Genomic DNA, 27,792 nt, shown 5'->3' with positions numbered 1-27,792 from the left:
ACTCAAATCTCAATAGAACCACGTGTATGTTTAAAAATTCTAAATGGAGTTGGGTCAAATTTCCAGGATCCCACATTTGCCTATATAAATAAAACTCTTGGCTCATATTTATAAATATGTTATACATATATAAATATGCTATGGCTGGCCAAAGGAATGGCCCGATTGGCTGAATTTTTTTTGGGAACCCACGAATGCCTTAGGGGTAACATAGGGTATAGAAATTTTATCTAAAAATAATTTTTTTCAAAATTAATTTTTTTATTCCACGGACAACGCCGGGCACTTTAGCTAGTTTATAATAAAATTGGATAAAGGCTCACTTTCTCTTTCTAATCTGAAGCTATAGCATTTCTATTCTTTTTATCATTTATTATAAAATCCATGTGAATAGTATTTTATTTGATCAAAATAAAAATCACAAGAGTACAGATTGAGGAGAAATAACTTAACTGTTCCGAGGATCCAGTAAAATCAGATTGTTTACCTTCAAAATATTAGAGTTAAAATCATGATAAAAATAATTTTACAGAACGAAAATTATCCCCATGGACTTGGAAGATAAATTACTATATATAGAGACGACTACATGTTCGATAAATGTCAAAGAGTGAATCTAAAAAGGTTTTGTTATTTTCTCATTCGGTGGTTTATCAACGATCAAAGACGACTTTAGAGTCTTCTCTTTTTTACTTAGACATGTTACTCAGGTCAATTGAATTCTAACTGAAGGGATATTCCCTTTTTTATTATAAATTGTACTAGGTTTAAAGTTTATTTTGTCCTTGTTAAAAAGTGAGATTTTGTAAAGAAAGGAATAGAGTTTTTGCTACAAACTCTGATTTTCTAACTTCAATATTGTTGCAACCCAATGTCGTAGACCTTTAATATTTCAAACTATGAATGCTATTAGATCAAATAATGTTTGAAATATCAAAGTTTTACATCATAAGGTTGCAAAGATATAGATTTTACAAAAACTGAATTTGTGGCAAAGACTCAATTCCTTTCGTCCTAAACCCGAGTTTAAACCCGTACGTTAAGCTACGAATAATAACACAGATCATCTAATTTTTTGATAATTATACAAGTTATGGCTGTATTTAAGTACATACCAACTAATGATATGTTATGCTTGAGACAAAAAAGATATCTAATTTGAATTGATTTAGAGGGTTATGATTTAAGATTTAAGTCTTTAACTAAACGTTAAATCTCTTTTATAAATCTGGAGCTCAGATTAAACTTGTGACCATAATCTGAGGGCGAAACTTTTGAATAGGATATTCAGTAAAGAGGGAAAACAGGCTAAAGAAATTCTAGACTTAGCTCACTGTAAACTCCGGTTCATTTCAAGTACAGAACCGACTTTGAACCTGCTACAGCAGGCTGTACAGTACGTATAGAGGACAATATAAGGCAAAACGGGACAATACGTAAAATTATTACTCCCCCTCTAGTGAAATTTATGTGAGCTAAATATCCAACGAAAAAGATTAACCATCTGTTTGTTCTATTTATTTACCAGTTGTAGGTTTTTTTGTGGTTCCTTCAGAACTAGAAGAACTCATCAATCCTGCTGAGGATGAATTATTTACTCCAGATGTTGGTCTAGATGTGGATCTTATCTTTGATGTAGATGTGGATTTGGTTGTTGTTGTGGTTGTCGATGTTGTAATTGTAGTTGATTTATTAGTTGATGTAGTAGTTGATCTTGGTGTTATTCTTGATGTTGATCGTGTAGTGGAGCTTGACGTAGATCTGGTGGGCAAATGTGAAGAAAATCCAGAGGGTGACATTGATGTTGTTGTTGTAGATATGTTTGATAATGTTGAACTGGAAGTAACTAACGTTGTGCTACCACTGCAAAAGTAATTACAGTGAGATCCAGAAAACTCTAGAATAGGAAGACGACTTTTGGAATCAAGTTCTGACTTTAAATACTTCAATGAACAAAAGCCTCAGCAGCTGTGAAGTGGATCAGACCCATTTCACTTGAAATAAGTGATTTAATATCTAGTAAATCTATTTGCTTTGTAATAACATTAAATACACTGCAGTATTTCACAGTTTTCTGGCTCTCACTGTACGATTTTTGAAGGTTTGTTTGTTTTGTTTATCAAATTACTGAAATAAATACCTAATTGTAGTTGTATCGTTAGTTACAATATTTTCAATCCAAGAACTAAACGAATGAACATTTATGAAAACTGCTGGATATTTGGAATTTGCACATTCAGTGCCCCAGGACGATATACCAATCTAAAAATAGTTTTTACAAGATTAAAGGGACTGTAAGCGTAAATTTAAGTGATCCTTCATGCAAATATGACAATCCTAACTTTTTTCTAACTCAAAAAATGTGAGTTTCTCCATTACATCTTATAAACAAGAAATGCGCGAGTCACTTTAACAGAGAAGCTGCGAATGAAAATAAACATGTTAAAGAAACAAACTTTGTCAGATATAAAGCTTTCAAGGGTACCGTTGTAAATCAGGCATTGCCATCTTTGCAAGGGTCCTTTTCTGTATTAATTTAGCTAAGGAAAAATAGGGGGGGGGGGGTAAAAAAAATGTGTTAAACCCTATAAGAGTAATGTCGACCGTTTGATTATTCGACGAGACAAACTTTAAATTAACCCTGAAAGTAAATTTTTCAAATTTCAAAATTTTTGGCCTTATATCTTTGCATTTTATGTTCTTAATCTCACAGAATTTATAGTTTATAAAAATCAAAGGTCTAAATTCTACAAAATCAGGTTGCAAAGTTATAATTATGAGAAAATTAGAGTTTGTACCAAGTAATCCTTTCATTCTTCAATGTTTTTATTCCTTTAAATTTTCAATTTTTCTAGTGATTTGAATAAAGAATTATTTTACATTAAATCTTGATGATAAAAGTATAAACCTGAATATAAATTCCATTTTCTCTCAAAAACAATGGACCACCTGAATCACCTAAACTTTTTAATATATTTTTATGATTTTTTTATTGCACTTAAATCAATGAAAATAGACATCTCTGAAAGATAGTACTGCTTAATTTTTACGTGAAAGCCTGATCTGAAATTGAGTCTTTGCCACAAACTAAAAATTCCAAGTCTCAATATCTTTGCAACCTGTTGATGTAAACCTTTGATATATTTCAAACTTAAATCATTTGATTCAATGGAATTTACAGTATGAAATATCTAAGGCCTACGACATTTGGTTGCAAAGATTTAGGAATTAGAAAATCACAGTTTGTTGCAAAGACTCAATTCCTGTCTTTTATATACATCCTTAAATCTAATTACATTTTTTGTCCTTCAGCATAATTTTTTCATGAACCCTTGATTTGTGCATTAGCAAATTAGAAATAGCATTTAAATGTAAACATGTAAACGCAATATTATTTGTAGATGGCATAACATTCATACCCTTGAGCAACAGTCAACCAACTTTTGTATACTTATGACGTAAAATACTACACAGGGTGCACTGCTTAATCTGCATTTTTTTGAAAATAAACTTAAATAAAGGAGATGCCTCAAAATAAAGATAATTTACAACTATTGTTCAGGGAAGTTTAGAGAATTTTACTCGATCAAGGGTTCCCAAGACCAATTTGTCTCGTGGTTAAGTAACATTCTGAACTTCCCGTATAAGTAATTCTACACAACTTTATCGTCTTTTGAGATGAAAATGCGCACAGTATTTCACAAAAACTTTACAGAGCGGAATGTTATTTTACTTAAATGTCCCGAGGGACAGCTAAGTTGGGGGAATACAATGTGTACAAAATTATTTTCTGTTCGTTTCTATTTTACCTCGACACACATCTTTTCCTTTTCTCAAGGTACATAAATGCTGAGGTGTAACCTTCTTGATAGTATTCTCATTCTAGGACAACATTAAAATATTTTGTTATTTTTTGATCAAAAGAGCTTTTAATTGAAAACAAATATTATTATAAAGTACTAGATTGGGAACCCAGCTTTGTCGGAAATTTCACTATAAAAGTTTTATTAGAATTTATCAACTTAGAACTTTTAAACCAGGAATATTCCCGTGTATCCCGTGGTTCTACCGAGGTTCCCAAACGAAATTTGAACCCAATCGGTCCAGGGGTTCCTGTGTTATGGTCGAACATCCAAACAGACAAAAAAACATATAAAAAGAGATTACTATAATCTATATGAATAAAGTTGTAATCTCTGTTTGTCTGTTTGTTTGTTCCGATCACAATTCAGAAACCCATGGACCGATTTGCCTCACATTTTGACTGGGGAACTCGGAAGGTCCACGGAAATGTTCTTAGCTTTTTAGATTCTAAGTTGAGTGGGTCGACATTAATAGCAAAAATTTAGTTTCCCGGTAAAATCGTTCAATTGCGAGTAAATCGCGGGAGTAACTTTTAGTAACCTTGGCAGCGCTCTGGCCGCTGGTTTGATATATTGTGGGATTGATACACTAAGGAAGTGTTCAGATATATTTAACGAACTAATTTTTACATATTTTGTATTTAACATTAAACAAATTCAAAACCAGAACATTTGTGGGTTAAGGTTCGAAACGACATTAAAGCACTAATTAAGTGTATTTGGTGTATATCCAAAGCAAATAGTTTCACAAGTAACATATAATTCACTTATTAAGTGAAATTGGTCTGTTTGCACTGCACAACTGCTGTGTTTCATGCTCATTGGACTATTTAAAGCTATAACTTGAGTCTAAAAGTCGTCTTTCTATTACATAGTTTTAGGGTTATTACTGTAGTCCCAAAACAGGACTTTTCATCCAAAGATATTTTTCTTGCATGTGTACAGTACGTGTACAATGTATGCATATGCCTAAAGGTTCAGGAAAAATATCATAAAAATTTAACAGCAGTTTATTGAATATTTTTTACTGAAAGGAAATGATTCTTTAAATGGATGGTATCTTGAAATTACGCCAGAAGTACCTTTCAAGGGACTATAATCGAAATTTCAAGCGAACTTCCATTAAACGAGGGGCATCCCCGACTCGACACAACGGTACCGGCCTAGAAACCTTTGACTGATCAAGGATAGTGACAGACTTTTCCTTATTTATCTACAGAATAATTGTTGAACATTTTGTTTGCAAGCTGTTTAGTTTTTATGGCATATAAGCGTATAGTTACTTTCATAGATGTGGCAGAATTTGAAATTTATTCATATTCGAATTTTTGGAAATCGCGTTGAACATACAGTGAAACCCTTAATAACGAATACATCGGAAGAATTTATCAAATGTCGTCTTGACAATTGTTCAATGAGTTTTAGACTTTATTACGTAAATTTCAGTATTTGCGAAAATAAATAAATAGCCACAGGAATACAGGAAGGTTTTAAAGAGTTCCATATAATCATTTAATTTAAAATCTAAATATCTACAACATTCCATTATCAGAAAGTGAAGAATACGACATATGATGAATTCTATCGATGTATTCGTTATTAAGGATTTCACTGTAGAATATTCTAGATTTTCCAGGAATACATGTGACGTTATCCGCGTTAAGTTCACACAGCACCCTAGCGTACATAGCGTACATAGAGTTTTCATTCCAAAGTTCAAATTGTGAATCGGGGATATCCCTATTTAAATGAAAGATCACTTGAAATTAGGCTGACAGTCCCTTTAAGAGTGTAGAATTTCCATTAATCAGAAACATGTTGAGTCTGCACAGTGCACACTTACTTTCAAAACTATCAAATTGAAATTTGTTGAATTACCTTATATAAATTGATACAGTCTTGAAGGGGGTATATGGTCAAATTTACTTTTTGTAAAAAAGAATCTTTCTTCTTGGTTGTTATATTTATCATACCCCAGCCTGCTGCCATAAACTGAAAAAAATGATTAAAACCCAATATGTATTCGGGGGGGGGGGGGGGGGGGGGGGGATTTCACCCCTTTTTGTGTGTGATACAAATGTGGTTAGGTTTAAGGTTTGACAATGTTAATGATCTTCATGCAGAAAACAACATTTTCAATTAAAAGCATATTATTAGTTATCGTATTTTAGAAATAAGATAAATTGTCATCCCATAAAAATGTAAACTGCTTAAAAGAATTGAATTTTTGCCACAAACTCAAATCTTCGGATCCCAATATCTATGCAACCTGATGGTGCAAACCTTTGATTATTTGATCCAGAAGAGTAGGTGTAATCGACCCATTACACCAACTCAGAAGAATTCATAGTTTGAAATATCTAAGGGCTACGACATTGAGTCACAAAGAAATAGAGATAAGGAAATCAAAGTTTGTGGCAAAGACTCAATTCTTTTGTCAAGCCATTACTCGTGGCTTAAATTGCACATCCAATAACTAGTAACTATTTTCTAGGGTAAAAAAGAAATTAAAAATACTCGGTTTCGGATGAAGATTTTGTTTTGACTCCAAAGTACTGAGCTGAGGTTCGTTTAAAGGCATTTTTGATCATGCAAAAATTCATCAAAACAAATCTCAACACGATTTATAAAAATGATGGGTCAAATTAAAAAGAAAATTCAGAGTCTTTTTGCATGGAGCCTTATAATAGTAAAAAATAATAAATAATTAAAAAAATAATCCAAACAATACCATCCCTACGATTCCAAAGAAATATTACCTCTCCATCAAGAGGTATTTTATGATCAGCTGACGGGAGACAAACCGGTTCTATACTCTGGGAGAACTCCATCGGCTTGGTCAGCTCCAGTAGCGCAATATCATATTCGTTCGTTACAGGCTTAAGTAGGAGACTATTAAAGATATGTACAGGGTGTACCGATAAACATGGGAACAAAGTGAAAACTTTAAGGTCGTCTTTGTTAAGAAATTATTGGCATACTGAACCCAGAATGAAGTCGACCCAGCGCGGTTTATCCAACAAATGTATGCTCGTTAAATCAATGTATAAGAACCTTACTTAATTGGTAAAAATCAAGTAACGTCTAGAAGAGTAACATTTCTGTAAACTGTACTTGGGATTATATATATACCTATAAAGGTACTTAAATATATATATACCTATATATAAGTACCTCAATTTTGTCCAAAAACTCAAATTTTCTGATTCCTTAATCTTCGCAAACTACTGCATGGTGTAAACCTTTGATTTGTCAAACTTAGACATTTTTATCCGACAAAACTTATTGTTTGAAATATCAAAGGTCTATGTCGCGACGTCAGGTTGAAAAGATTTTAGAGATAAAAAATCAGAGTTTATGGGAAAAACTCAAAGTTCCGTTTAACTATTTGATGTGACAAAGGCGACGGTCTATGACATCCGGTTGCAAAAATAAATTGAATAGAAAATTAGAGTTTGTGGCAAGTGTCCAGTTTAATTAAACTATTTGAAGGTCTATAATCACATCAGGTTGGGTTGCAAAAATATATGGGAATGTAATAAATACAGCAATCTCCATATTTGTTAGCCTGAAGATACCTCTAGATATATTACGTTGTACATTGTCTGTAAATCTAAATGTGCTTATCATTAACTACGCAAAACTTGTAATGCGATCAAATTATAACTACGTCAGTGACTGGCTTAACTACGCTTATATATATCCGCGCTAATCTTGTAAATACGTATATTAAACTTAATCTGTAACATAGATATATAAATACACATTAGTTGGAATATACTGGGCTTTGATTACAGTGAGAGATTAATTCGTTCCTCGTCTAAAGGAACGAGATACGGAGATCGTGCCCATTGGTTTGGCATTGATAGTTTGTTTACGGGCTTGTGTCCCTGTTGACATTGAAGCCTATATGATTGTGCCTATCTGTTTGGCATTGATATGTTTTGTGCTTGTGTTCTTGTCTACATTGAAGCCTATGTGATCGTGCCTGTGCTTGGCATTGATAGTTTGTGTGTTTGTGTCCGTGTTGACATTGAAGCCTATGAGATCTTGCCCATTGGTTTGGCATTGATAGTTAGAGAGCTTGTGTCCGTGTTGACATTAAAGCCTATGAGATCTTGCCCATTGGTTTGGCATTGATAGTTAGAGAGCTTGCGTCCGTGTTGACATTAAAGCCTATGAGATCTTGCCCATTGGTTTGGCATTGATAGTTAGAGAGCTTGCGTCCGTGTTGACATTAAAGCCTATGAGATCTTGCCCATTGGTTNGGGGGGGGGGTCTGTATCTATGTATAGCCTGGGAAAAAGGCCTGAGAGAATAGATTTGAAATGCATGATCATAGCCCAATTTTTCAAGGCCAGCTCATGGAAAAAAGAATTAGACCGATAACTTTTAAAGTTGAAAAAAATGTCAAAAAAGGTAAAAAAAATGTAAAAAATATTTTTGTTTTGTTTGAATCAAAAATCAAAGTGTGACACATGTTTCTACATCCATTTTGAAAGGACTTTTCAAAAATAAAGTTATTAGATCTGTAGCTAGCTTTGGTCAGAAAACAGTTATGGGCTATTTTAGATTTTTTTAACACAGACCGCCTTAGCCCTACCCAATCCATTGAAAAAAGGTTTACAAAAATCTTTAAAATTTCTATTTATTACAAGTTAAACATTTTTACGGTGATAACAATGAGAGTTGTAGGGCAAAAAGACTGCAGATTGCAAAGATATAATTAATAGATAAACTGTTAAAAATGAACTAAGCTTACATTAAAGAGGTTGTGGAGAAAAATGTTCTTGACTTTGAATTGTTCACCACCAACAAATGTATAAAATCGTCTGGCATTCACAACAACATCTCCCACATCATATTTTACTAAAAATATTGAAAATTTTCCATTCATTCAAAATATAAGAAAATGTAAACGCTATCTTAGCTGCAATCATTTCCGCGGAAAATTCTTAACAAACATTTAGTTACAGTGAGACCCATAAAACTGCGGGATACGAAGACGATATTTAATAATTTGATCCTGTTAAATGCAAATAGTTTTCACCAAGTTTTAAATCTAAATAAATTCTATGTTCTTTACCTTTTGATTTTTCATTAAATATGCAGTGTCCGGCTGTAAGAATAAATGTTCTGAAAAGTAGTGTTTTATATAAAAAAAAATTTGAAGATACAGGAAGCATAATTTAAAGTTACCCCCCCCCCCCGGGTAAAGATGATAATGTCCGATTGACAATGATTAATTGAATCTATATTCATAATTTTGAAAACTAATTATTTGTGAATTATCTATTAAACTATTTTCAAAGGTCTAGAAAAATATTCCACATTAGAAGAGTACCGTTATGAATCGGGCACTGGCATCTTTGCCTGGTTACTTGAAATGACGCATACAGTCCCTTTAAAGAGGAAAATGCGTGAATACCTTGAAATTATAGTTCCCCCACACGGATAGAAATCTTTAACAAGAGTGAGAACCTAAAATAACAAGATTTAACAAGAATGAGAACCTAAAATAACAAGATTTTACAAGAATGAGAACCTAAAATAACAAGATTTTACAAGAATGAGAACCTAAAATAACAAGATTTAACAAGAAAGAGAACCTAAAATAACAAGATTTAACAAGAATGAAAACCTAAATTAACAAGATTTAACAAGAATGAAAACCTAAATTAACAAGATTTTACAAGAATGAGAACCTAAAATGACAAGATTTAACAAGAATGAGAACTTAAACTGACAAGATTTAACAAGATTGAGAATCAAAATAACAAGATTTAACAAGAATGAGAACCTAAAATAACAAGATTTAACAAGAATGAGAACCTAAAATAACAAGATTTAACAAGAATGAGAACCTAAACTGACAAGATTTAACAAGAATGAGAACCTAAATTAACAAGGTTTAACAAGAATAAGAACCTAAAATAACAAGATTTAACAAGAATGAGAACCTAAACTAACAAGATTTAACAAGAATGAGAAACTAAAATAACAAGATTTTACAAGAATGAGAACCTAAAATAACAAGATTTAACAAGAATGAGAACCTAAAATTACAAGATTTTACAAGAATGAGAACCTAAAATAACAAGATTTAACAAGAATGAGAACCTAAAATAACAAGATTTTACAAGAATGAGAATCTAAAATGACAAGATTTAACAAGAATGAGAACCTAAACTGACAAGATTTAACAAGAATGAGAACCTAAATTAACAAGATTTAACAAGAATGTGAACCTAAAATAACAAGATTTAACAAGTATGAGAACCTAAAAAAACAAGATTTAACAAGAATGAGAACCTAAATTAACAAGATTTAACAAGTATGAGAACCTAAAATAACAAGATTTAACAAGTATAAGAACCTAAAATGACAAGATTTAAATCCATTATAACAACAACTGCCAAATATTTAAAATTGCGAGCACAAGATAATTTAGTTGAATCTGATAGAAAATGTCGAAAGCCTTCTCCCCTTCTAATAAAAAACAATTTAAAAAAAACTTTTTGAAAATCAAACTGAGTATACCGATATAAATAAGTTTTCCCTCTGAAAGTCAGCCCACTCAATTTAGAACATTATTGTGACCTTAATAAAAATTTGAGGCAAATTGGTCCAGGGGCTTATAAGATATGCTTGGACTATTTTATATTAAGTTGTAATTTCTGTTTAATATTTAATATAAATACTTGGATTAAAAACCTTTATGAGATTATAAGTAAACAATTACGATAAAGTACAAGATAAAGTACAAGATAAAGTATAAGATAAAGTACAAGATAAAGTACAAGATAAAGTACAAGATAAAGTACAAGATAAAGTACAAGATAAAGTACAAGATAAAGTACAAGATAAAGTACAAGATAAAGTACAAGATAAAGTACAAGATAAAGTACAAGATAAAGTACAAGATAAAGTACAAGATAAAGTACAAGATAAAGTACAAGATAAAGTACAAGATAAAGTACAAGATAAAGTACAAGATAAAGTACAAGATAAAGTACAAGATAAAGTACAAGATAAAGTACAAGATAAAGTACAAGATAAAGTACAAGATAAAGTACAAGATAAAGTACAAGATAAAGTACAAGATAAAGTACAAGATAAAGTACAAGATAAAGTACAAGATAAAGTACAAGATAAAGTACAAGATAAAGTACAAGATAAAGTACAAGATAAAGTACAAGATAAAGTACAAGATAAAGTACAAGATAAAGTACAAGATAAAGTACAAGATAAAGTACAAGATAAAGTACAAGATAAAGTACAAGATAAAGTACAAGATAAAGTACAAGATAAAGTACAAGATAAAGTACAAGATAAAGTACAAGATAAAGTACAAGATAAAGTACAAGATAAAGTACAAGATAAAGTACAAGATAAAGTACAAGATAAAGTACAAGATAAAGTACAAGATAAAGTACAAGATAAAGTACAAGATAAAGTACAAGATAAAGTATAAGATAAAGTACAAGATAAAGTATAATATAACGTATAAGATAAAGTACAAGATAAAGTACAGATAAAGTACAAGATACAGTACAAGATAAAGTACAATATAAAGTACAAGATAAATTACAAGATAAAGTACAAGATAAAGTATAAGATAAAGTACAAGATAAAGTATAATATAAAGTATAAGATAAAGTACAAGATAAAGTACAGATAAAGTACAAGATAAAGTACAAGATAAAGTACAATATAAAGTACAAGTATTATAAAGTTAAACATTTCCAAAAATTCGTATAGATTAATCGACTAAAAATAGTTTACTTTAAAAAATTCTAAATATTTGACAGAAAAAATCAAGGAATTTAAGTTGGTTAACGAATTTTACTTTCTACTGATAATATGTCTTTTTATGCTCTTAAAAGTAAAATTTCAAATTTCAATAATTATCATCAAAAAGAATTGCTTTCAGTTTTAAAAACATGATACGTGTATGTGCAGTAGTAGTTTATCGTTTTATGGACCGTTTTGAGACACTTTTTTACTTTAAAATTGTTTCACAAAAATGTGAGTTATCAACTAATTTTCAAAATTGTATTCTCAATATGCTTTGCTTTAATTACATTATGCGAATTTGTTCTCTGATTAAAGATATTGCCATAAATCATCTCATCGTTTTGAAAAATCGTCATAGTTAATATCTTTGGTCAGAATAAAAGTTTTGCAAAATGTAATAAAAGCAATTTCAGTACAGGATTCACAATTCAGATTTTGTGAAGCCTCTAAATAGTCTGAAAATGTTGAACTTTTAAAAATGGGCCTCAAAACTTTAAATGTTTAAAAACGGGCCTCGAAACTTTAAATGTTTAAAAACAGGCCTTGAAACTTTAAATGTTTCAAAACGGGCCTCAAAACATTAAATGCTTAAAAACGGGCCTCGAAACTTTAAATGTTTAAAAACGGGCCTCAAAACTTTAAATGCTTAAAAACGGGCCTCGAAACTTTAAATGTTTAAAAACGGGCCTCAAAACTTTAAATTCTTAAAAACGGGCCTCGAAACTTTAAATGTTTAAAAACGGGCCTCAAAACTTTAAATGTTTAAAAACGGGCCTCGAAACTTTAAATGTTAAAAAACGGGCCTCAAAACTTTAAATGCATAAAAACGGGCCTCGAAACTTTAAATGTTTAAAAACGGGCCTCAAAACTTTAAATGTTTAAAAAGGGCCTCGAAACTTTAAATGTTTTAAAACGGGCCTCATAATTTTAAATGTTTAAAAACGGGCCTCGAAACTTTAAATGTTTAAAAACGGGCCTCAAAACTTTAAATGTTTAAAAACGGGCCTCGAAACTTTAAATGTTTAAAAACGGGCCTCAAAACTTTAAATGCTTAAAAACGGGCCTCGAAACTTTAAATGTTTTAAAACGGGCCTCAAAACTTTAAATGTTTAAAAACGGGCCTCGAAACTTTAAATGTTTAATAACGGGCCTCATAACTTTAAATGTTTAAAATCGGACCTCGAAACTTTAAATGTTTAAAAACCGGCCTCATAACTTTAAATGTTTGAAAACGGGCCTCGAAACTTTAAATGTTTAAAAACGGGCCTCGAAACTTTAAATGTTTAAAAACGGGCCTCAAAACTTTAAGTGTTTAAAAACGGGCCTCGAAACTTTAAATGTTTAAAAACGGACCTCGAAACTTTAAATGTTTAAAAACCGGCCTCATAACGTTAAATTTTTGAAAACGGGCCTCGAAATTTTAAATGTTTAAAAACGGGTCTCGAATCTTTAAATGTTTAAAAACGGGCCTCAAAACTTTAGATGTTTAAAAACAGGCTTCAAAACTTTAAATGTTTAAAAACCGGCCTCAAAACTTTAGATGTTTAAAAACAGGCTTCAAAACTTTAAATGTTTAAAAACCGGCCGCATAACTTTAAATGTTTGAAAACAGGCTTCAAAACTTTAAATGTTTAAAAACCGGCCTCAAAACTTTAGATGTTTAAAAACAGGCTTCAAAACTTTAAATGTTTAAAAACCGGCCGCATAACTTTAAATGTTTGAAAACGGGCCTCGAAACTTTAAATGCTTAAAAACGGGCCTCGAAACTTTAAATGTTTAAAAAACCGGCCTCAAAACGATGATCATCAGTATGCAGTAGAAGACAGCGCGAGGGCGTATGCAGAATTTATTTGGGCGAAGGGGCATCCCTCACAGCCCCTGCTAGGAATCCTGTTACTTACCATCCATGGGAATTCTTCAGGATTAGCTTTTAATCCTCCAATTATTCGTTGCTGTCGAAAAGTAGCAATTTCACAATTCTAAAAAACAAAAAGAACAATCTAATTATGGGGCGAGGAGGGGATATGTTTCCAGAACACAACATTTTTTTTCTTTAAAATGCCGTTTTAACCTTCGTAAATGTGCTCTGTCTCCTTTTCAAAGATTTAAAAAAAAATTTAAATTATGATTTTATTTTTACTTTTTATACAACAGAATATGATAAATTGCACATTTTCAATGAGAGAATTGAGGATTTATAAACCTAAAAAACGATAAAAGTGTTCGAGTTTTAGGAAAAGGGACCGAATACATTCCGAGTACAATTTGAAGGCTAGAACGGCATTTAAGAGTAAAATGTCTTAATGACGACCCCCCCATATATTGACATTGTACCTACTAGGCTCACATCATAGTAGAATAATATAATAAAACGATGTTTAATGCATGACAAAGAAAGTAAAAAACGAGACTGTTTGTCTGACGAGCTTTCCATAAAGTGGTCTGCCTTTCTGGTAACTTAAAAATTAACGAAGATATTAGATATTAGACACTTTTGATTTATAAAGAAAATTGAAATTTGTACAAAGGAACTGAGTTTTTGCCACACATTCTGTTTGTACAGTATAATCGCTATATCTTAGCAACCCGATTTCGTAGATAATTAATATTTCAAACTCTGAATTCTGATAGATCAAAAAGCCTAAGTTTGAAATATTAAAGGTTTACCATCAGGTTGCATAGATATGGGGGTTAGCAAATTTCAGTTTGTTTGCAAAAACTTAGTTCGTTTCCGCAATATCTCCGTCAATTTTGAAGATACAAAAATGGTAGTCCACATTTTGAAAATATTAAGACCAGGCGTTTTCAATATTAGATGTTTAAGCCGGATCACTTCAATAGTTGTGTTAACGAAAAAATGCCGCATGGATCGAAGACGATATAAAAGTCGTCATTGAATTTCCATTTTAATAGAGACACCTTGTAAAAACAGTTTTTAGTAAAGGCATTTTACATTTATAAACATTTAGCATGAAATGATTAACAGACTGTTAGGGATATTTATATACTACTAACAATACGAGAAATCCAATAACTTCGAACGAAGTGTTTGCAATTTCGAAATTTTTGTTCGGTAAGTTCGATAATTCGAATATAATGTTAGAGTTTCTTCTGATAACATACCTGGAATATATATGGAGATTTTTTTTGAGGTGGAAAGAATACGCTGGGGGGAGGAGACAATCTTCTTAAAATATGTGATAACGATGATATATTCAAAATGTTTGACATTAACATGAATTATAGAGCTATTTAAAAATAATATGAACTGTAAAAATACATTTTAAAACTACATTGTTGAAAAATGTTATCGTTCTGTTCGATTTTTCGAAATTATTGATTTGATCAAAAATTGTAAAATTTTGATAGAATTTGTAAAAAAAATTTATAAAAATTTCAACTCAAAAATCTGTTAAGAATCTAATTAGAGTTTAGAATCAATTAGAAATATCCATTTCTTTGATACGGATACACAAACACCTTTCTGCAGAGTGAGAACACTTTGACGAGGAAAATTTGTTTGCTTTCAAAAGTTTGATACAAACAATATATTAAAATCCGTTTTTGCCTTAAAACAGTACTTAACATACAGGGTGTCCCACATCAAATTAGACCGCGTCAATGGGTCTAAATTACGATTTGGGGGACAAATCAGAAAATTTAAGAAGAATCAATCATTTTGAAAAATTTAATAAGGCGAATAGAATTTTTTTTGCAGTAAATGCTAGAATTTTCGAGTATAATGTGCGTACTTTGGCGTTAAAGATTGGAGATAATCTAATATAATATGGGACGCTCTGTAGTAAAAGCTATGTACTGTAAAACTGAAATGCTAAACGTCACTTTTGATCAGGATGGGGCGTTAAGGCGTTTAGCCACACTTCTTATATCATCACTTTCCTTTAACCTGTCATTTTGGTTGAATCGGGTGATTTGCTCAATCCAAGGAACATATTTTGGAACATTTGTCCAGATTCCAGGATATTTAGGGTTAGCACATCCTACTCCCCAGGAGGTCACTCCAACCTGAAACATTAAACATCACATCGATTCCTGAGTTTGGATCGGACATACAAACATCCTAACTGAGAATAATACTTTAAATATAATAGCTAAACCAATCGGGCCTATTTTTTTGTGGAAATTCACACAACCTCTGGGAAGGTTTATGGACGGTTAAAATTTAAAAGTTTGTCCTGGATAAAATTTTTAACATTTCTACATTTAAAATCACCAAGCCTAAAGAGAAAAAACTGAAAAAAATTGTTTTTATTGGAAGATGATGAAAAATGAGGATTTAGGGTTAAAAAGCTAACATACATACATTATATAGTGTTGAGTGATAATATATATCCCCTTGTTTTAGTCCAGGGACCAATAATTCATTCGCTATATGTGAAGGTTCAGGGCCCAGTTGTGTGGACGTCTCCAATTGGTTGAATGGAGAGAGTTACACCGGGCTAATATGGTATGATTGCTTGATATTTGACACGGGTTAATTTTCAGAATATGTATGATTGGTTTGAGAATCTAGTGTGATCAGTTTCATCTTTATATTTCCCAGCTTAGGTATAATTTTGTGATTATGTTGAAGACAATCAGTTTTGGGTTTAAATGCTGCGTACTTTTTCAACTAGTTTTGGCGCGTTTTGTCTAGTATATTTTGTCTAGTTTTGACTTGACTTGTGGACTTTTGCAGACTAGTATGTGGGATCGTATTATCAAGTCTACCATCCTTGCAAGGGTACAAGGCCTGGAGCTCAAGATGGAAAGGTAGATTCTTGTTTTTTTTTTACTTAGTACGATTTATATGAATGTTTATGGATCGTATTGTCAAGAATGATTTAAGAGACTGTTGTACAGAATTATGTTATATATATTGTATATATTATATTTTTGATTCCCTGCAACTGTAAGCTTGTTCCTTTTTTGTCTAATCATTGAATAAGCCATACTCAAGACAGAAGATTTAATTTAACCTCGGAACCGTCAAATTTTAAAATCAGATCGTCTTTATCGTCTTACCCTTAGCCCCTTGTACTGGTTGGGTATGGATACTCTAATTGTTTTAAAAATATAAGCTTGAAAAGCAAGAGTTAAGAACTAAAATTTTTGTTAGAAAATGGGCGCCAAGCCCCCCTGCAAGCTTGGTTTTTATATAAGTAAAATGCACATTGTACATTTACTTGACAAACCTGTATATATATATATATATATATATAGATACTGTACATATACAATTGACAAACCTGAATATATATAAAAATATATAGATACTGTACATATACAATTGACAAACCTGAATATATATATATAGATACTGTACATATACAATTGACAAACCTGAATATATATATATATATAGATACTGTACATATACAATTGACAAACCTGAATATATATATATATATAGATACTGTACATATACAATTGACAAACCTGAATATATATATATATATACTGTACATATACTTGACAAACCTAAATATATATATATATAGATACTGTACATATACTTGACAAACCTGAATATTTATATATAGATACTGTACATAAGTGTACACTGTACATATACAATTGACAAACTCGAATATATATATATAGATACTGTACATATACTTGACAAACCTGAATATATATAGATACTGTACATACAATTGACAAACCTGAATATATATATATAGATACTGTACATAAGTGTACACTGTACATATACAATTGACAAACCTGAACATATTTTCCATTTTGCTCCAACAGAAGAGGACCCCCAGAGTCTCCTACACAATATGAGTTCTAATGTTTGAATCCTTTATATCTTTGAAACCTGAGTTTTTATATTTGAAACTGTGAGTTAAGATCTAAAGTTTGAAACTTCAACCCTATACACTTCATACAATATACATTATCATAAGAGAAAATCATTATGTTTCGATGTAAGGTACTTTCCCAAAGGATTTTTCCCAAGTGGCTACTTCCGAATCCGATTCCGAAGTATTCCCTAGCCACAGCAATCGGTTGCAATCCTGTTCTAGCGGCAGCGCTTGGCCCCATAGCCCATCCTAGCCGCTACGTTTAGCCCCCATGGCAGCCTGCGATGCCCCAGACGACCTAACCCTAACATTTGGGAAGTGCCGCTTGGGAAATTGTCACTTGAGAAATCGTCCTTGGGAAATTGCCCTTGGGAAAATACCAAGCAGGAATTTTTTTAATTTCAACATTACGAAAAAAATGTTAAAGAGAAGCAGAGTCATTATGAGACGATTCTATTCATAATATTGCTTAAAGGGCTTAATTTCGTGGATTTACACGCATTTAAAGAGAGTATATTTGACCATAGTTGAATTATAAATATTTCTGTTCAACTTTAAATTCTACATTATAGGTTCGAAAAGAGAACTTGATATAACCGTCCCCCTTGGGTTTAACATTAACTATTAAACGGTTAACGTGGAGTCTTTTGCAGATCTAGTTACTCTACTGCAGGTTACTCTACTGCAAGTTACTCTACTGCAGGTTACTCTACTGCAGGTTAATCTACTGGGTTACTCCGCTGGGTTACTCTACTGGGTTACTCTACTGGGTTACTCTACTGCAGGTTAATCTACTGGGTTACTCTACTGCAGGTTAATTTACTGGGTTACTCTGCTGGGTTACTCTACTGGGTTACTCTACTGCAGGTTACTCTACTGGGTTACTCTACTGGGTTACTCTACTGCAGGTTAATCTACTGGGTACTCTACTGAGTTACTCACAAAGGATAATACTAGTGACGACCAAGAACTATTTTAATATGACAATCTTTAGACTGTAATTTGACACCTAGCAATGACATGAACATGCAGAAAACCAAGATTAAAAGAAAAATATTGAAAAAACGTAAAGTCGTCTGTTTAGTCTAATCCTTTGTAGGTAACCCTTTACCTTGGCAGGCATCCCGTCCATCAGTGTTTAAGGTGCACAGATTAGTTTTTAGAACAGGGTTCTGGATACCCAACACGGCCTAGAAGAAACATTTCACAGATAAGTTTCTAGAACAGGGTTCTGGATACCCAATACGGCCCCGAAGAAACATTTCACAGATAAGTTTCTAGAACAGAGTTATGGATACCCAACACGTCCTAGAAGAAACATTTCACAGATTAGTTTCTAGATCAGGGTTCTGGATACCCAACACGTCTTAGAAGAAACATTTCACAGATTAGTTTCTAGAACAGAGTTATGGATACCCAACACGTCCTAGAAGAAACATTTCACAGATTAGTTTCTAGATCAGGGTTCTGGATACCCAACACGTCTTAGAAGAAACATTTCACAGATTAGTTTCTAGAACAGGGTTCTGGATACCCAACACGGCCTAGAAGAAACATTTCACAGATAAGTTTCTAGATCAAGCTTGTGAGTCGTCCACTAAACAAACATGACAGTTGAGAGACAACTTAAAGGGGCTGTAGGCATAATTGAAAGTCATTAGTCAAAGATTGGCATGTCGGATTTACAACGGTACCATTTCAACACTCGTATGAGCAAAAATGAGTTATAGTTCTGAATTGACTATGTAAATCAGGTTCTTCTGAAACTACAACTACAGTCACATTAAATGAAAAGCTTCAAAACTTTGTTATTCAAAATATAAAAATCAAACCAGATTTAAGTTAAAATTTACCTTATATCCCTCATACATATTGATGCATGCTTTTTGAGAAAATATATTTAAATTCACTTTTTGCAAAGAAGTACTAATATTCCCATTATCTTGAAGCCGGCCCCAACCAGCCGCAACTACCTGGATACAATATCCATCAAACAACTCCATCTATCTGGATACAATATTCATCAAACAACTCCATCTATCTGGATACAATATTCATCAAACAATTCCATCAATCTGGATACAATATTCATCAAACAATTCCATCTATCTGGATACAATATTCATCAAACAATTCCAACTACCTGAATACAATAATTACAAACAATTCCATCTATCTGAATTAAATATCCATCAAACAATTCTATCAATCTGGATACAATATTCACCAAACAATTCCATCTATCTGAAAACAATATCCATCAAACAATTCCATCTATCTGGATACAATATTCATCAAGCAACTCCATCTATCTAAATACAATAATCACCAAACAATTCCATCAATCTGGATACAATATTCATCAAACAATTCCAACTACCTGGATTCATCAAACAACTCCATCTATCTAAATACAATATTCACCAAACAATTCCATCAATCTGGATACAATATTCATCAAACAATTCCAACTACCTGGATACAATATTCACCAAACAATTCCATCAATCTGGATACAATATTCATCAAACAATTCCAACTACCTGGATACAATATTCATCAAACAATTCCATCAATCTGGATACAATATTCACCAAACAATTCCATCTATCTGGAAACAATATCCATCAAACAATTCCATCTATCTGGATACAATATTCATCAAACAACTCCATCTATCTGGATACAATATTCATCAAACAATTCCAACTACCTGGATACAATATATTCATCCAACAATTCCAACTACCTGGATACAATATTCATCAAAAAATTCCAACTACCTTGATACAATATTCATCGAACAATTTCAATTACCTGGATACGATATCCATCCAACAATTCCATCTATCTGGATATAATATTCATCAAACAACTCCATCTATCTGGATGTAATATTCATCAAACAACTCCATCTATCTGGTTGCAATATTCATCAAACAACTCCATCTATCTGGATACAATATTCATCAAACAATTCCATCTACCTGGATACAATATTCATCAAACAATTCCATCTATCTGGATACAATATTCATCAAACAATTCCAACTGCCTGGATACAATATTCTTCAAACAATTCCATCTATCTGGATACAATATTCATCAAACAATTACAACTTCATGGATACATTAATTACAAACAATTCCAACTTCATGGATACAATAATTACAAACAATTCTAACAACCAGAGATGAGATTTTAAAAAATTAAACCCGAGTAAAACTCAAACTCGGGCTTAGATAGAACCCAAGTCAGAATTGGTTCTGATTTGACCAAGGAGATGTAAATTTCGGAAATAAAAACTTTATGTAGAGACATAATTTTCATAGTATGTTTATTTTTATATATTTAATAAATTTTGACACCAAAAATGATTCCCGAGATTTTAAATGTACATATAATAAAGATTTTACGAAATTCACGATCATCAGCTGCTGAAGACTCGAGCCTTAAAGAAAGAAAAACCCAAGATGGTTGGTCTCTCATTGGTCGAATCAGAATCAATCCTGACTTGGGTTCTATCTAAGCCCAAGTTTGTGTTTTACTCGGGTTTAAGATTTTAAAATCTCATCTCTGGATACAATAATTACAAACAATTCCAACAACCTGGATACTAACTGGATACAATTTTTACTAACTATATGGATACAATAATTACAAACAATTCCAACTACTTGGATACAAAAATTACAAACAATTTCAACTACCTGGATAAAAAAATCTCACAGAACAAGTTTTAGAATGTAAATAAACTAACCAAGGTATTATATTCTAGTTCTAAGGATGGTTTGGGTAGACAGATTGGTGCCGTTGTATCAGTGAAATTTAAAGGGACTGTAAGCTCCAGGATTGCAATGTCATTCACATTGGTTTGCATCTAGCATAAAGTTAGGTTTTGGAACCTGGTAGAAGCAATTCATAATTGTTTGGAAATATTTCTCGATAATTAAAAATCAACTTCTCTATTATTGTTTGTTTGTTTGTTTGTTCTGTTTGTATCTAATGAACGTATAATAAATGTTTTTAGAAATCTGCCATTGTAAAGAGAAAAATATTTTTAAATTGTACGAAGGGGATTTGTTTGCTGAGGTGAACTTGTGTATTGAGATCAAACATTGTACATTACCGCAATTAGCCATTAACGCCAATTTTTTTATTTTATGTTCCATGTATCTAGGGTATGACCAATACAGGATAGTAGCAAAGAGGAATGAAATTAAATGAAAGGAACTGAGTTTTTGACACAAACACAAAAATTTTCTAATCTCTATGTTTGCTACCTAATTGTGTAAATATTTATAATTTGTTTAATATTGTAATATATTTCAAACTTTTACTATTTGATCTAATTAAAATATATAAGGTCTCCGATATTGAGTTGCAAAGATATAAGGATTACAAAATTAGAATTTGTGGCAAAAATTCATTTCCTTTTTTAGAATTTGTAAGAATAATATTTACACTTACATCATATGCATTGTGAACATTTATTTTTTTGACAATAGTTTGAATTCCTCCGTTTAAAAGAAAATGTCTTCCAGTATGAACTGATAGATATTGGGCAGGGATAATTTCTAAATACTTTTTTAAATTCAATAAAATACTTTTTATGAAATCAAATTCTATTAAGTTGGAATGGAAAGGAATTGAGTATTTGCCACAAACTCAAACTTTCTGATCCTTATATCTATGGAACCTGATGTTGTAGACTTTTTATATTTCAAACTAAGATAATTTGATGCAACATAATTCATAGTTTGAAATATCTAAGGTCTACGACATTTGGTTGCAGAGATATAGGTATTAGACAATCCGAGTTTGTGTCAAAGACTCAACTCCTTTCGTAATATAAATTTTAGAATCAATTCATCTATATATAAATTTGGCTTGTCTGTTTGTCTGTTTGTCTGTCTTTCTGTTTGTATCCAATAAACGTCAAAACGGCTGAACCGATCGGGCCCAAATTTTTTATGGGACATCTAGGGACCCCAGGGAAGGTTTATGAATGATCAAAATTTCAAATATTTGTCTCCATCAAAATTCGATCTTCATTAATTTTTTAACATTTTGAAAATCCACGAAATTTTTTGTGAAAATCCGCGAATTATTTTTGTTTTGTTTTTCGATGTCTCCGAAGAGAACATGTTCACAATTAATTTAGAAGATGGGCGCGAAGCGCCCTCTAAGGCTAGTAATTTATAATTGTGCTTATACCATCTTTAAAATTAATTAACAATCCCTTAAAAGGGAATTTTGATGCAATTTCAAATGACCCTAGCTCCATTTAAGAAGCTTAATGTTAAATTCACAACTTAAGCCTCTAACATCAGTGAGGGGAGGAAGGCCAGCCACAACAATTTCTCGTCCGAGCCACTTTATCCTCATTTTCTCGTTCGAGCCACCTCGGAATCCTCGTCCTTCGATTATTTTGTGCTAAAAAGTTTCCAATTCTTGAAGATAAAACTATTTTTTAAAATTCTGGCGACGTTAGGTCGTAAAATATGGATTGACTAAAGCATTGCAATGATTATATCATGTTGGAATCTTCAAACCCATCAGAATGATGTCAAACTTTATTTAGGTAAAACTTAAATCTCTTCTGTCTCCGTGATGGCTAACCTTCGTGATATAATATAAATAGCAAAATATTCGGCATACCTCTGCCTATAATTTTCCCCATTGAACCACCCGGAAAAGTTTATGGTTTTCACTATAGTTAAAAAAAAAGATTGAAGTTCTATAAACTTGGAATTATTTGTGGCATTCTACAGGAATATCTGAAAATGCGCGTAAAAAAGGTGAACATTTTTAAAGACATTAAACTTGAAATCTTTAATTTAATTGAAACTTTCTTTTTCGATTTACAAAAATTTTATATTTCATTTATGCCCTAACGTGGCTTGATTCTTAAATAATAGTTTTATCTGGAAGGATTAGACACTTTAAAAAATAATATTGAAAGGACGAGGATTTCGAGGTGACGAGAAAATGAGGAGAATGTGGCTCGGACGAGAAATTGTTGTGGTTGGCCTTCCTCCCTTCCAACCGTCCACTGTGGAAGTCTTTCTTCCACACAAATTTCTCATAAATCCCGAACATTCTTTGTCTGACAGAGGAAAAAACGACAGAAAATCTGTGATTTCCAGAAAATATTTATCACATGGAAGATATCTTGAAATTGCAGCGGCATTCCCTCTCAGTAATAATTTAGAACAAATTTTTAAAGTGTATCTACTCACCTCCATCTTTCAATATTAAACAATGAGCAGCTGTTAGAATATGTGTCCTATAGAAAGAAAGCATGTTTGGATTGTCTTTGCCAAAAACTCAAATCTTCTTCGCACCATAATGTTGTCAACCTTTGATATTTCAGGATTCCTAGATCTACGACTCTTGGTTGCAACGATTTGGTATTAGAAAATTGGAGTCGGATTAAAAATACAAGAAGTTTTTGTTGGAAGGTTTTACATATTCTGCTCACAAACACTACATCACGTCACTTTTCATTTAAAATGAGAACCGGTCCGACTATACCAAACCACAAACTTACAATATTTGGACCTGAACTGTCCCTATTTAGCCGTCTGCGTTACGCCGGTACACGCCTGATATTTTGATCCGGCCCCACAATCATCCCCAAAATAATTGCTATGTTCTGGTTTGTTTGTCCGTTTGTATCTTATAAACGTCAAAACAGCCGAAACGATCGGGCCCAATATTTTTGAGGCAACTGACATGACCCCAGTGAATGTTTATGTAAATTTACAAATTTTTACGATTTTTGTAAAAGTTTTAAAAATCCACAAAATAATATTATTAAATCCGCGAACTTTTTTGTTATTGCTTTATAATATACAAAGAGAAGATGCTTACAGATAGAGACACAATTGAAATAGAATATGTGCGCGAAGCGCTCTGAAATGTTTATAATTGTGTATATGAGTTTATTATCTACCTGTCTAATATGGTTCCTCCGCATAAAAATGTATTATGTACTTCAAGCATTGTCTTAAACAGTAGGGAGCATAGATTCAAATTAAAAAGAAGATTTTAAACTATTCACTATTTTATGTAACAATAGTTTGGAACTCAGCTTTGCTTGGAAGCAAAGTTTTTTTAATAAGATTCAACTTATTTAATATTTAACTTAGACCTTATAAACAAAGCAAAGAACATTCCCATGGTTCTTCAGAAATCCCCAATTATAATATAAGGCAGATTAGTTCATGGTTTTCTGGGTTATGATCGTTTTCAGTTTAACAAGTTACTTTCATTTTTATTTTTTATTTAAAATGTTCTCCGCTTGCCATTTCAATAAATTTTTCATCATTTTCTTTTCTTAGAATCTTAAGGGGCATATATCCCAAAAAAATAAAAATATTGACCCATCCTCTAAATGTTTCTCTTACCATCCATGGGAACTCTCCTTCAGCTGTATCTGTTCCTCCGACAATCTTATTCTTTTCCGTTGACTGAATCCTGCCACACTCCTACAGATGCTTTGTTAATTCAGAAATATAAATTTAATCAAAAAAATCAATTCTTTGGATTCAACTACAACAGGTATCTCTAAAAAGAGCGATAAGGTCTTGTTCTCATCTTGATGTACTGAATTACCAAATTTGTCTATAAACTATATAAATATACATTCACAAAAAAGCTTTGTCTGAAATTATATATAAACTTTGAAGACCAATTATAATCAATGGTGTTTTTTTTTACAAAAATGACTTGCGCATTTATGCTGCAGGAAAACATGAAGAAATGATCAGAATTAACAAGTACTTTTAAACCTTGTTTCTTCCACATTATTGATCAGATAAAAGTTTCAAGGATACCGTTGTAAATTGGGCATTGCCATCTTTGCATGTAGGATCACTTGAAAATATGCTTTTAGCCCCTTAAACCAAAAAAATCTGCTAATTTTGTGTAGTAGTGATAAAACTTTTGAACAAAAATAATTCACTGATCATTTTAGCTTTTGTTTTCATCATTAGGAGAACAACCTGTAATTTAGACTCTCATTTTGACAGAAACAAGGGTTCGAATAATAATTGTTGGAAAAGATACTTCCATCAGGAAAGAAATTTATGTACTTTGAGCTAAAAACCCCAATCACCCTTGTTTTGACACCCTGTATACCTGGGTCCAGACTAAACCAGTTTCACAAATAAATCCTGAAACAATAATAATTAAAATGAAAATAATGATGATAATAATAATAATAATAATAATATACATAATAATAATAATAATGAAAATAATGATAATAATAATAATAATAATAATAATGATAATAATAATAATAATAAAGATAATAATAATGATAATTATTTACAACTAATATACAGGGAATTTAAGTTTAAAAGTGGTTCCCTCGACCAATTTTGCTGTGCTCTGGATGTTTTGTAGGCAAACTTGGTCGAGGGAACCAGTGGTTCAGTAAATTTTTAACTTCCCAAAAAGTATTTGTACACAACTTTATTATCTTTTGAGATGAAAATGCGCGAATTTTTCACCTAATTGTCCCTTTGTTGGGGGAATCATAGGTCGGTAATGTTGATGAAAAGGGATGAAAATAATAATAATAATAATTCTTAATTTTTAAAAGAAAAAATATAAAAATATAACTTTAGGTAAAAGGGCGAGGTTAAGTGCCCTGGTGATGACGCTAAAGGAAGTGTTCACTAATACCAAAACGAAGGACAGGATAAAAACATGATTACATTTTATTAAAATATCGGTTGGTATTATCTTGTAATAAAAAGTTTTGATAACATCCAATGAAAACTTACATAAAGTTATATAAAATGCATAAATAAAATACATAAAATTTCACAAAATTACATAAAATTTTATGAAATTTAAATTTTTAATATTTTTAACAATTTGATATCCTATGGTAAGGAGATTTGTTTTCAGTAACCATTAAGTTTCCTTTTAAGATAGACCTACAAGGTGTTAAATATTAATAAAAATATATATCCAGTTAACATTACAAGCATAATAATTCATGTGGGATTACGCATGTTTGAATATGTAATAAGAAATCTATATATAAATTTAGCTTGTCTGTCTGTCTGATTTTTTGTTTGTATCCATTAAACGTCAAAACGGCTGAACCAATCGGGCCCAAATTTTGTGTGGGACCCCAGAGAAGGTTTATGAATGATCAAAATTTTAAAAATTTGTGTTTAAAAGTTTTTTATTTTTGTAAAATTTTGAAAATGGGCGAAAGAATGTTATGAAATCCGCAAAGATGCTCAGTGATAAAGCCACAATTAAAAGTTGAAATAGAAGATGGACGCGAAGCGCCCTAAAATCCCAGTTATCTAAAAAAGACATGAATCATTACAAAACTCACAATAACTCGAAGATAAAATTAACCGTAAACCTTTAGATATAATCTAGTTAAAAGTAAGAACATTTTTAAACTTAATTAAGCCAAGATAAAACTAAAAAATCAACAATCAAAATTCGAAGAAAAGAATTCTAAATTAAATTTGATTTTAAAGATTCTAAAGATTTTTTTCTTTAATAAAAAGGTTTGACGCAATTTTATTTTGTCAAAGGACTGACATAGTTTCGTTAAAATTTGAAAACATTTGTTAGGAGCAAGATAAAAATTTTGTTTTTCTGAACTGTTTGATTATTATTTTTTGTTTTGTTGGGCGGGTATGGGGGTTGTCGAGTAAAGATTTATTAATAAGTTCTAAATAACTTTGTACTACTTTTCAAGAAAAATGAATGAATTCTAAACTGTTAAACAATCAACTCTATTATTCTTTCCTAACAAAAAAACAAGGTTTTAGTGAAAAAAATGACTGATAAAATGTTGGAGTCTCAAAAAATATGTTTTACTTACCTACGACGAAAAATAGCTCCGTTGGTCGTATTGACCTCATTTTGTGGAATTCTTTAATTTAGTTTCATCACATTATTTACATTTATATCTGCAAAATATAGATACATATTAATAACAATGAACTATGCAGTGCAGACCCATATAACTGTAGAATGGGAAGACGACCGTTAGATTCAAGGTTGCTGCTGAACTGTGCAAAGAACATGAAATAGTGTATTTGTACACTGTACATTGTACAAGCTACTGTTAAAACTAATTGCTTTAAATCAATTACATAAAAGACTGCAAAAATGTCGTCTTCTCATTCCACAGTTTTATAAGCCGCACTGTATATTTTTGTATATGTATATAAATATGCAAACATATACATATATATATATATATGTATTTATATGTAATTATATACGCAAGAGAAGAATACATACTGCACATATAGAACAATAGATGGAACAT

At 31.5% G+C, this 27,792-nt stretch overlaps 1 protein-coding gene across 5 annotated transcripts; it reads right to left on the bottom strand.

Annotated features, from left to right (window-relative positions):
• Positions 1-357: 357 nt before the first annotated feature.
• On the bottom strand, positions 358-27,423 carry LOC111714668 (transmembrane protease serine 9). 5 transcript variants are annotated; one of them, XM_023489821.1, is made up of 23 exons: positions 27,340-27,423; positions 25,617-25,651; positions 24,884-24,964; positions 24,430-24,482; positions 23,714-23,760; positions 21,942-22,048; positions 21,232-21,351; positions 19,324-19,443; positions 18,582-18,660; positions 17,388-17,437; positions 15,568-15,686; positions 14,784-14,847; positions 13,562-13,639; positions 9,292-9,344; positions 8,950-8,999; positions 8,626-8,732; positions 6,623-6,742; positions 5,742-5,855; positions 3,810-3,882; positions 2,909-2,958; positions 2,141-2,262; positions 1,526-1,863; positions 358-487 (listed from the first exon to the last, which is right to left on the bottom strand). In XM_023489821.1, the coding sequence occupies exons 1-23, from the start codon at positions 27,377-27,379 to the stop codon at positions 399-401; spliced, it is 2,109 nt and encodes a 702-aa protein (XP_023345589.1). In that variant the 5' UTR covers positions 27,380-27,423; the 3' UTR covers positions 358-398. The 5 variants fall into 5 exon arrangements, with proteins under 5 accessions (XP_023345589.1, XP_023345604.1, XP_023345598.1 ...); XM_023489836.1 differs by having other exon boundaries at positions 2,909-2,949; XM_023489830.1 differs by having other exon boundaries at positions 14,784-14,844.
• Between the last annotated feature and the right edge of the window lie 369 nt (positions 27,424-27,792).

Source organism: Eurytemora carolleeae, unplaced genomic scaffold (genome assembly GCF_000591075.1).
Source record: "Eurytemora carolleeae unplaced genomic scaffold, Eaff_2.0 scaffold165, whole genome shotgun sequence".
In the NCBI taxonomy this organism is placed as follows: Eukaryota; Metazoa; Arthropoda; class Copepoda; order Calanoida; family Temoridae; genus Eurytemora; species Eurytemora carolleeae.
Note: the sequence above shows the minus strand (reverse complement) of the source record. Positions and strands in the feature narration are given on the sequence as shown.